Source organism: Eubalaena glacialis, chromosome 6 (genome assembly GCF_028564815.1).
Source record: "Eubalaena glacialis isolate mEubGla1 chromosome 6, mEubGla1.1.hap2.+ XY, whole genome shotgun sequence".
NCBI lineage: Eukaryota > Metazoa > Chordata > Mammalia > Artiodactyla > Balaenidae > Eubalaena > Eubalaena glacialis.
Window position 1 is genome coordinate 13,652,408 of NC_083721.1, and position 12,416 is coordinate 13,664,823.

The window sequence follows — 12,416 nt, forward strand, 5'->3', positions numbered from 1 at the left end:
ATCTCAATAGCTGATTTGCACATTACCTAATTATCTAAGTCAGATAATTGATAAGTTTTTTGATATCTTGCTTGCTTTTTAAAAAATGTTTCTTGAACATTCCAAATTGTTGGCATTCATACCGGGGCAGCTTCATGGTTTTCCTGAGCTGCCCTGCAGGCACGTTGGGTGTGTGCGGGTCAGGGGGTTGAGGAGTAATTGGTCCAGGAGAGGTTGGGAGCAGCGATGCCCTGTGGGTTGCCTGCAGCTACACAGCCCCTGGCTGGACCGACAGGAGCCCCTGGGTTACTTCTCTGCATGATGCATGTCTTCTTTTTTTCTCCCTTTTGGCTCCCAAGGATGTTAATGCGGGCGAGGGTAGCGAGTTTGCCGACAGTGGGATCGAAGGGGCCACCACCGACACGGACCTCCTGTCCAGGCGATCCAATGCCACCAACTCCAGCTACTCACCCCCCACCGGCCGCGCCTTTGTGGGCAGCGACAGCGGCAGCAGCTCCACCGGGGATGCAGCCCGCCAGGGGGTGTACGAGAATTTCCGACGGGAGCTGGAGATGAGTACCACCAACAGCGAGAGCCTGGAGGAGGCCGGCTCGGCGCACAGCGACGAGCAGAGCAGCGGTACCCTGAGCTCCCCGGGCCAGTCCGACATCCTGCTCACGGCCGCGCAGGGCACAGTGCGTAAGGCCGGAGCCCTGGCAGTCAAGAACTTCCTGGTACACAAGAAGAGCAAGAAGGTGGAGTCGGCCACCCGGAGGAAGTGGAAGCACTACTGGGTGTCCCTGAAAGGTGAGGGAGGGAGCATCCTTGCTGCAGTGCCGGGTACGTCCTGGGCTCCGTGGTGCACCTGTGCAAGTGACGTTCTTCAGTTACATGGAATTTCTATCTCATGCTAATTTCAAAACTTATGTCGTGGTGGTAAGAATACTTAACGTGAGATCTACCTTCTTAGCATCGTTTTAGGTGTACGTTACAGTATCGTTGACTAAGGCACGCGGTTGTACAGCACACCTAGAACGTCATCATCTTATCTAGCTGAAACTTTATGTCCCTTGATTAGTCACTCCCCATTTTCCTTTTCCACCAATGTTTGATTTTCTTTACTGTTTCACAGTTAAGCTATTGGAGCTTCTCGTCTAGTTTTCTCATATATACAGCTGGTTCTCCTGACAGTTTGAAAGGCTTGAGTTCCAAAAGAATATTTTTTTGGAATCATTCCAAAACATGTGCCTCCCGAAGTGACTGTTTTGGAGGGAAAAATCACTGGTTTGAATCTTATGAAATTGTCATTTTGGGGGTAAAAAATGATGGAATATTGCTAATTTCATAGGGTTCAACCCAGTGCTAAATGGAATGTCTGAGCCATCTATGTCTGTGAAAAAGTCACTGTTTTATGGTCAGACTTTGAATATTTGAGTGTGTGTATATATATAGATATATATGTATATACATGTATATATATCTATATACAATGGTATATCTATATACAATGGTATATCTATATACCATTTTCTTTTCATTAGTAAGCATAATACTTTTATGTCTTGCTATTCATTATCGCTTTACACACACTTTAGAAGTATGTATATGTATTTTTGCACGTCTGCATATATCTTGGTAGTGTAGAAATTGTAACACATTTGTGAGCTCTGTGTCTTAAAAAGAAAAACACTTCTCAAGACCGCTTAGGATCTTTGACACAAGCTGGATTTGACGCAGGGTTAGTACATGGCAGGATAGGTTAGACAGGTTAACAAGCATGAAGGATGGGTCCAGGAGGAAGAAGCCTGGGCTCAGCTGGTGTGGTGCTCCCGTGACTCCATCTGATACTGGATTTCACCAGCTGTGGCTGGTGTGGAACAACCAATCCTAGAGGCATGGAACAGCCTAGAGCTCTTGTGCAGTGGTGTAAACCCCCCAGGGACAAGCAGGGTTTGGTGGGCCCCATTACTAATGCTGCCAGCTGTTGCTTCAGTACCTGGTGAAACAGAAAGAGAGCGTGTTAATTAGACTGTAGGTCTTGCTGCATGTCACTTGAGACCCACAATGACAGTGCCTCAAGCAAGACAGAACTTTATTTCCCTTCCACCTAGCAGAGGTGGAGCGTCTAAGAGTGATGGGCTGACTCTTTGCTGTTAAGTCATCCAGAAGCCAGAATTCCTTTTGTCATTGCTTGACTGTCCCTAGAGCATTGTGTTAGTCTGAATGATTAGGATAGCTCACCAGCGGGTCCAGGTTCCAGCGGAAAAATGGGGGAAGTGGAGGGTGTATCCCTCTGTGCTGAGGGTACAACCTGGAAGTTGCCTGCATCTCTTCTGCTTCCATCGCATTGGCCAGAAATGAGTCCAGCCTAGCTGCAAGGCAGGCAGGGATGGGCCCAACTGAGCACTGGAGTTTCTATTACTGCAGAAGAAAGGGGGTTGTGTGTTTTGGGGAACAACCAACTGTCCCATAGAGGAGTCTTTCCTCTTGACAGCCGGTGCAGGGCAGCTTCCCCTACTGCCAAGGGCCTGTGTGTCTAATGTTGCTGCATGTTTAGGGTGGGATGCTGTCTTTCTCTTCATGTCTAGTTTTCAAGACTTGCTGGGTTATTTCATCTTGTTGCTCCACTTCCAAGGATGTCTTAGGAAGAGTCAGGTTCTTTCTCATGTCCTTTTCTCATTCGGAAAGTCTACCTTAGTGGTTTCAAAGTTTGAATAGATGTGGAATTCTAGCAGCCATAGTACCTTCTGTGGAAAATCACAGGAATTACTGATATTAAACTTTAAATGTTATTTTCTATGCTAAATCAAATACCATAATATAGTCTATATAAAGTATATATGAAATTTTGAACACACATGTGAAATAGGAACATTGAATTTGGGCAAATTCTATCAGTTTACACATATGCACAGCACACTTTGCTTTTAGTTTTCCATTGTGAATTGGGAAAAGTGTATTTGATATCATGGTTCTGCTTGTGAAACACAGATGTTCGTTCTGTGGGAGCATTTTGGAGAACTGCTACTGTTCTTTCTCACGCGGGACCTGCCTTGGCTTAATTTAGAGGCACTACAAGGTCATGTCTGAGGGGCCCTGCTCTCTGCTCCTCCCCTAAATGTCCACACACCACTAGACGCTGCAACCTCTGTTCCCTTTAGCAGCCCATCTTATTGTTCATTTTGTTAACTAATGCTGAGTTTTTAACAACATGATTAGAAGACCACCTGCAGTCACGGTCACCTGAGATGCTTCCTGGGTTATATCCATACCTGCCGAATCTCACAGTTTGGAGGTGGGGCGCTGTATTAGTCCCTGTACTAGAGCTGCTATAACAGAGTACCACAGACTGGGAGGCTTAAACAAAAGAACTTTATTTTCTCACAGTCCTGAAGCCTAGAAGTCTCAGATCAAGGTGTCATCAGGTTTGGTGTTTTCTGACGCCTCGCTCCTGGGCTTGCAAATGGCCGTCTTCTTCTAGTATCTTCACGTCCTCCCTCTGTACCTGTCTATGTCCAAATCCCCTCTTCTTATAAGGACAGCAGTCATATTGGATTAGGGCCCACCCTTATGACCTCATTTAATTTTAATTACCTCTGTAAAGACCTTATCTCCAAATACAGCCATATTCGGAGGCCCTGGGTTAGGACTTCGGCATAGGAACTTGGGGGGATATAATTCAGCCCATGACAGGCCCGGAATTTGTGGTTTAAACAGGCTTCCCAAGTGATTCTTACACTAAATATGAGAATAACACTGTTAGTGACGTAGAATAAAAATAATTAGGTGATTTTTTACTTGCGACGTGGAAGCGGGGGTGTTTTGTTTCTGCTGTTCCTTTAGAGAATAAATGATCACGGAAGGCAAGGTGTGGGTGCTCAGCCCACACACCCATTAGAGGAGGGAGGCTTCACTTTCTTGGTGACCCAGATCTGAGTGACACAATCTGTCAGGATCCAGGCCCAGAGCACAGAGCCGCCGAGTCCTTTGCTTCTTACTCCTGACAGGTCCCATTATATATTGACAAACTCGGGGCTTGTCCTTGCCACTCAAAGGCACGGCTTGCTGCTGACTTGGGCTTGGATATGGAGGAATAAAAAGCAGAGTACCTGGGAACCGTAGGCTAGAAAATTCTCCAAAGATTCTTTCACTTTTGACAGAATAATTAATTTTACAAAAAAAGGTTTTATTTAGAATGAATCTCTGGAGTGTCTCTATCCACAACTGAAAAGCATACAGATTATGTTCAAGTGAAGATGAAGGTAAATGGACCTGTTACCAGGGACCACGTGGTTCCCAGATTTGCTGTTTCTCGTTAGTCTTAAAATTGGAACATGTGGATAATTGAGTACAAGCTGATTTTTAACCACCCACCGTCACGGGCGATTGTAAACCAAAGTTGAAAAATTATGAAAACAGCTATTTGGGAAGACATAAGATGTTCAATGTGTGGATGCCCCGTATCCATTATCTATAGGCTTCAGTCTCTGTTCTCAAACTATGATATTAATAGTAAAGCTGTGTTGCTCTTTTTCTGTTAAGGATCTGTTCATCATTAGCGGAATATTAGTCCTAAGGATTATTTAGAGCAGGGTTTCTCAACAGAAGGCCTATTGACATTTTCTGGATAATTCTTTGTCATGAGGCCTGTCCTGGGCCTTGTAGGATGTTTAGCAGCATCCCTGACGGCTACTCACCTCCTTCTGTTCCCCACCCCCAAGCTGTGACAACCAAAAATGTCTCCAGACTTCACCAAATGTCCCTCATTCAGCAAGATTACCCCACCTGAGGAACCTCGGATTTGGAGGAAAAGGGCCTCCCCTTTCCATTTCTTTTCTTTTTGTGTCTCTGAATCTATGTTAGCTTAAGACATGGAAAGAGGAGGTATAGATGATTCCGAATGTGACCTCTATGTTCCTGTAAAAACTTGAGATCTTCAAAATAACAGGAATTATAAGAAAAATAGGGTCGGGGCAGAACACTCCGTAAGTATATAATTAAATTATATGTAAGCAACTTATTACTCCAAAACTTAAAAAAATAGAAAACAAAACCCTACTAAAATTACACTCATAACATTCCTAATTTCTAACAAGAAATATCACAGAAAACGTACAACCTTAAGAAAAAAAAGTGAATATAACTTGAATGGATTAGAGGAAGAATTGAAACTCCTGAATTATGGAGACAAGGACAGTAGTTATAAAACCATGAAATTCAGGAACACCGTACAATAGACTTTTAGGCAGAGCTCACGGTCAGGCTGTACCAAGGCAAACACTGTGAAACAAGTGGGCCTCGCGTGCCAGCGTGCTGCGAGCGGCTGTGCTGGGGGACATTGCATCCAGCAGCTGTTACATGCTCCTGTGAAATATTACGGGCTAGGAGAAATCGCCTTTGCACTCATGTGACTTTTCCATTGATCCCCATCGTTCTACATTGTCAGTTACAAATTTGCTTTACGGAAGTTCATGTTGCAGGGGAGTAGATTGTACATGGAAGTCTTTGTGATTCACATAAACGGTGGCCCTTGCTTGTGGTAAGAAAGATGTTGAAGACGGACCAAGTGGCTTATGTTGAAGTTAAAGAGTCAGAAAGCTGGGCCCAGGTTTCCCCTGAAATGATGACTTGAGAGCAAGTGCTCAGTGAGTAATTACTAATAAAGTGCACCTCACGTGTAGGCCATGACGGAGGGTATCTATTGAACCCACCTTGCCACAAATGTAGGAAAGGTTTTTATTGCTCCTGTCTCATTTAGTTTCACAGTATAATTAAGTGTGGACCAGGCCTCTGGCCTCCCTCAGGTCTTCATATGTGTGCCATGCATTTCCTCTTCCAGGAGGGACAAGGACATGGCTGATCTCTAGAAAAACATTTTATAGAAAAGATCTGAGACTAAAAGTCTGTCATTTCTTTTCTTATCCTGAAAGCACCTAAAGCCAGTGTTATATTTTGTTTTCTCCAAGTGCATAGTCAAAAAACCCAATAAGTTGTGTTTCCGGGTTGCATATCCTGTGAGACATATTGGGAGGGACTCCAGTGGGACAGAACTGGTGCCAGTCCTCACTCAGCGGTGCTTGCTGTTCAGGCCTGAGGAGCTGAATTTTCAGCCACCACTGGCCAGAGGAGCCACCAGACCCCCGTATGCCTGTGAGGATATCTCTCACATTCTAAAACAGGAAGTAAGATCTTAAAGAACTTGAGGACGAAACTGTGATTTAAGAGTCTTAACACAACATTGTAAATCAACTATACTTCAATTAAAAAAAAAAAAAAAAGTCTCTGTCCAAGCCCATCCAAGACTTAGTACAAGCATGGCCCCATTCTCTTTACTTCCTAGGTTTCACACTCATTTCCAGCCCTTTCCTGGTAACAGGGCACAAGCAACAGTTTCCACTACAGACTTTTTTGTTGCATGAGCACCAAATACTCACGTGGACCCCCATTCTATCTCCTCAGGGTGCACGCTTTTTTTCTACGAGAACGATGGTAGGTCTGGAATAGACCACAACAGCATCCCCAAGCATGCCGTCTGGGTGGAGAACAGTATCGTGCAGGCCGTGCCTGAGCACCCCAAGAAGGACTTCGTCTTCTGCCTCAGCAATTCCCTGGGTGATGCCTTCCTTTTTCAGGTTTGTTGGGCTCCTCCTTTGCAGAGCATTTCAAATCTCTTACCAGATACCTCCGTCTCCTGCCCATGTACCTCACCCTGTTTTCCTTTGAGTGGTGGGTTCTATCTTTTGCACATTATAGGAACAAAAACGATGAATGACAAAATAAACGTCTATACTGAGTTCCAGGAATGATTGAACTCACCCAGAGGCCTCCACAGTGACGCCCGAGGAGGGGTGTGGGTTGAAGGATTTTTCACTGTAGTCTCGATATCATTTGTGTAGCACTTTAGAGAAAGGATCATGAATTCCTTAATTTAGACATGATTTGCACTGTCAAAATTTTTCATCATAATATGTTCTCTTCTAATATTACTCATAAAGTAAAATCATGACATCCCAGAAATGACTAGCTATACCCAACCAGTTTCTCTTCCTCATCTTTTCAGAACTTCGTACTGAAAGTTCTTGAAGTTTGATGGTTAATTGTATTAAAAAATACTAACCTGCTTATCACTTCAGGGTTAACATTTGCTTCTATAGGGAATCCTTTGAGTTTGGTCAGTTGTGATACACTTTTTTGTGGTGTTAGTTAGTTGGGCTTTCTTCATTTATTCCCATAATACAGGAATTCCTCAAGACTTTATTCCATGCTTCCTATGTGCTATGCACAGTGATATTGAGAATACCAAGAAGATATTTTGATACAGTTTCTACACTTAAAAATGTTCACATATAATATGGGAGACAGACATTGGAATGAATTGATCTTTATGATGTGGTAAACCTTGACAGTGAATGTTAAAGGAAGAGTGGGGATGAACTGAGTGAAATTGACAGTGAGGATATTCCATGCCACAGAGAGAGTTGGAATAAAGGCATGGCAGAGAGTAATAGGTTATTTCACCATGTTTCTGGGTTTGTCCCCTATAGTTATTTCCATTTGGGCAATTAAAGTAAGAAATATAAAGTAGTAATTTTGTTTGTGAACAGTCAAAAAGCGTGTATTTTTTCTTTCTTTCAGTCTATGATGTAAAACACACATAAGGAAGAGTGCACAAACATAAATTCATTGCTCAATGAAGTGTCACAAAGTAACCACCACCCAGGACAAGAAACAGAAGGTTCTAGCACCCTACAACCTTACATGAATACATGCAGCTTACTGGTTGAATAGAGTGAACGTGTATTATATTATCTAAGCCAGAACACTTTTGTTCATCTGGGAATGTCTTCATTTCTCCTTCATTGTTGAAGATAGTTTTGCTGGGTATAGAATTCTTGATTGACAGTCTTATTTCAGTGCTTTGAAAATATCACTGTATTGCCATCTGGCCTTCATAGATTCTAATGAGAAATCACCTGTTAATCTTAAGAGGATCCCTTTTATAGATAAGTTGCTTTGTTCTTGCTACTTTGGGGATTTTATATTTGTCTTTAAACAGTTTGATTATGATATGTTTAAATATTGATTTCTTTCAGTTTATTATACCTGGAATTCATTGAGTTTCTTGGATGTACTGATGTATATATGTGTTTGAATCACATTTGGAAAGTTTTCAGCTGTTATTTTTTCACATAGTCTTCCTGCTCATGTCTCTTCTCTCTTCTCCTTCTGGGACACCTATTATGTTTAAGTTACTATGCTTGATTGTGTCTCAAAGATCTCTGAGACCCTGTTCATCTTTCTGTATTCTTTTTTTGTTTTGTTCCTTAGACTGGATAGTCTCAGTTGACCTACTTCAAGTTCACTGATTCTTTTTTTTTTGCCAGTTCAAATCTGCTCTTGAGCCCCTCTGTTGAATTTTTCACTTCAGTTATTCTACATTTTAACTTTAGAATTTGTATTTGGTTCTTTTTAAAAGAGAATAATTTTTATTTCACTGCTGATATTCTCTAATGATTGGAAAGATTACCTTAAGTGCCCAGAAGTAATAAATCTCTTACTCTTTCCCAAGGACCTCTGTATGTACCTCTTCAACACTTAGGCAGTTAGTTTACAGCTCTGCCGTAGTCTTCACCTCTGCTTGCACAGAGCCTCAAGATCAGCCTGAGGGGTGAGCACAGGGCCTTCTCAGGGTTTTCTGAGCGTGTGTACAGTCCTGTGCATGTATGTGACCTTCTAAATTCTAGGACTATGGATATCTTACTCCCCAGCTTTTCCTAAAGTTTCTCAGTCAACTCTCTTTTGCCCCAACTGTTACCACAACCTAAGGCAACTGTGATATTAAACAGTTGTCACTGATTGCTTTTTACAAACAGGCCTGGAGTAAAGGGTTGTGTACACGAATGAGTTCTGAGTCAAGTTAAATAGCTACAAGCCCTGTGAATGGGGATTTCTTATGCAGTATTAAACAGGTCAGATAATGACTTTTCTGAGAATGGTGTTTTGGGGGAGCTCCAAACCCATTCTGCCCCCTTCAGTGGCTGTTTGACTGCTGGTTTTCACATGAATGTGGAGATAGAGAGATGATGATGAGAATAGTGCATTAAGATACCCTTATACTTAATATTGTTACTGAGATTCAGCCTTTTTTTTTTTTTTCAATAAATGCACCGCAATTAAGTCACAAGACTTAATTTCCAGAGTTCTGAAAAAGTCCATCTTGACAGTTTTTGCCAGTGTTGTTATTGCTTTTATGGAGGATCATCTTTTTGAGGTTCTTATTCTCCCCTTGCTTCTGATGGACTCATGAGGACACTTTAGAGACTAGACAATTTTAAGAGTTATAGCAGCACTATTAACAATTACGCCAGGATAATAGGCATAAGTTTCAATAGTCCTAGGCTAACTGGGATGTATGGCAACCTTTCCATATGTACATTTGAGTTGACCCCAGTTTGTAGGGATCCTGAGCAGTATTGCCATGAGTATTCATTCTTCTCTCTATGTTCAGGATACATTTGTCCACGTTTCTTTTGGTACATACCTAGGACTGGCATTGCTGGGTCATGGGATATATGCACACATTCAAGTCTGCTAGATACTGTCAGTTTCCAAAATTATTGAAATAATTTATGCTCCCATCAGCAGCCTAGGAGAATTCCAGTTCTTCCTCATCCTTGTCCACACGTGTTATTGTCAGATCTTGTTTTTAAAACTATTAGTGTGAAGTTGAGCACATTTTTATGGGTTTAATGACCATTTCAATATCATCTTTTGTGAAGTTTTTACTTCAGTCTCCTGCCTATTTTTCCATTTAGTTGTCTTTCTTCTCTTGATGATTCATAGCAGTTTTTTACATATTTTGTATATCATCTCTTTGTTGATTATATGCATTGCAGATATCCTTTTCCACTAGGTGGCTAGCCTTCTACTCTCTTAAAGGTATTCTTTGTTATACCAAAACTTTTAAATTTTAATGTAGTCTCATTTCTCAAGTCTTCCCTAATGGGTAGTGCTTTGTGTATCCTATTAAAAAAATCTACATGCTCTGTTTCCTGAAAACATTCTTCTATATAACTTATAAACCATTGTGTTTCCAAATCTAGCATAGCTTTTTATTAATTAATGGGATATCTTGCAAATGAGGAAATGCCTAACTACTCTAACAATAACAACAATAATACCATTATTATGATATCAGCAGTTATCTTTTACTGCGCCCTTATTGTATGCCACTGCCTTGAAAGTATTTTACAATGTGAATCCACTTAATTCTTCCAGAAATCAGTGAGTTGGATTGTGTATCCATATTTTGACCAATTGATGTGGATTGTGTACCCCCTTTTGTGAAGCTAAGGCTTACAAAGGCTAATGATTGGATGTCAAGTCACAGTTACTGAGTGTTGGGGCTGGATTCAAACCAAGCCTCTCTTTCGCCAAAGCCCCTTATTGTCTAAGTATATTATTTATCCCATTACTATCACTACTTACCCTAAGAAGAACATGGGCAAGAATCAGTGATTACAGTAAAAAGTGACTTTTTCTCATTCTTAGAATTAAGCCACTCATTGGGAATATTTCAAAACTGTAACTTGATTTTGGCCATTCTTGCCTCATTATACAGGTTAGATGATAATCTCATTGATTTCAGGATACTCTCTTTTTTACCTACACACCCATGATGTGAATTCCTTTTGAAAGGACTTTCCTGGCCATAAAGTTGCTAATAAAATCTGAATACCCATTAGGTCACATTGAATACAATTCTTTTGTGGCAACATAGGACCTTATTCATGAAAACCTCTGGGTCCTCTTGTTTTGGTGAAATTTTTATGCTACTTACGTGGGATAGAGCACAAAATGAACCTTTTCAGAGGAAATTACTGCTCTTTGGGATCCATGGGGCATTTTCTACCTTCTACTTATTGTAATCCACATGACTCTGGAGGGGCTGAATTTGAAAGGAATCTGTGTGTGTAGGGGGTGAGGCTAAAGCGAGGGAGATCAAGCACGATTATGGAAATAATTTGTAGGTTATTCCAGCCCCAGGGCTCAGTTCAGTGCACACACTTTCCAGAGCTCGTATGCTTCTGATTTGATGCTGTTATTCAGATTCGCCCATGGAAAGGAGATTCATGTTACCAGCAGAAGTAGAAAAGGGGTTTTGTGTGCCGGATGGGGGTGGGAATGGGCATGAATGTTAGAGCAGCTTATATAGAAGAAGTGCTACCCTGTCTGCAAAGGGAGGCTATAGCTCCTGCATTTAAACTATTTTAATTAGCGTTCTGCTCTCCAACTGGAAGCCAGAAATAGCACCCATCACCTACAAAGTACAGTTTCCTCTCGGCCCTCTCTTCATCCATTACGGGAGGAGGTTACATACAATTCCAAAAAGCTCAGTGACTTTTATGGTAATGTATCCTAATATTAGTTTTAAATTCCTATATTAAATGCCTTGGGAACATAGTTAGCAGGCAGAGTAAGAATGATGCCTGATTGGGTAGAAAATCATATGCAATTATATATCTAAAGAAGTATAGAAAATATTATCTCTAAGGGGTCATTGCCTTTCCATAGAATGTTTCTTATCATTAAGAATGTCACTTGTATGAGGCTACAGCATGCATATATATATATATATATATATATATATATATTTTTTTTTTTTTTTGCTGATCCCAAACTCCTAATTTTTATAGCATGCATATTTTAAAAAGACCCTTTTAAAAAAAGAATAGTATTTATATTTTTATGTTGAGTTGGGGATTGGATGTGATAATGCAAGTCAGGTGTCTGATAGCAAATGCTCAATAAATGTTATAGTTAGCATTTTAATTATAAGAAAAAGAGACTAGTTCCCCAAGTATCTTTACAGAAGTTGAGTGTGGCTTCTCTGTGAAAAGTCTAAGGCTTTGAGTTTTATCATGCTCTGGGGAATTATCTTCAAGTGCCACATCTGGTTCTATGTGTCAGACTCGATGAAGGTCATTGGCATATGCCCTGGACAAGGGCAGCCAGATTAGGAAGAAATCTGGAAATCCTCTTTCACAAGGAGCATCAAGTGGACTTGGTAGAAAAGAGTTTAGAAAGGATTTAGTATCTTGAACTTGAGTAGATTAACATCCAGCCTCCCTCGTAAGTAGACACCATCTCTGCAAGGCCCCCGACAGCTGGTCAGCCTGGACAGCTGGACAGCTTCCATCCCTGGGAAGCTCCCAGCTCTTTAACCATCCACTTTGTTAGTTGGCTCCAAGTTCTAGAAAGTTCTTCGCCATGTTGAGATAATACGTTCTTTCCGGTGACTTTTGCCATTTCCCTTTGCTTCCATATTCTCCCCCAGAGTTTAAAGTAAGCCTTTCCTGCTTATTCTTTCTCATAACCTTCTAAATACTTGAAAACAGCTCTCATTTCCCTCCGCCATGTCTCCTGTTTAGGTCTCC

The 12,416-nt window shown here is 41.3% G+C and overlaps 1 protein-coding gene across 2 annotated transcripts in view; it reads left to right on the top strand.

Annotated features, from left to right (window-relative positions):
* The window catches only part of TIAM1 (TIAM Rac1 associated GEF 1), a 151,203-nt gene that overhangs the window by 24,926 nt on the left and 113,861 nt on the right, over positions 1-12,416 (top strand). For both annotated transcript variants that reach the window (XM_061192920.1, XM_061192921.1), the window contains exons 3-4: positions 339-786; positions 6,439-6,611. In XM_061192920.1, coding sequence (XP_061048903.1) covers positions 339-786; positions 6,439-6,611 — 621 coding nt within the window. The remainder of the gene's footprint in view (positions 1-338; positions 787-6,438; positions 6,612-12,416) is intronic.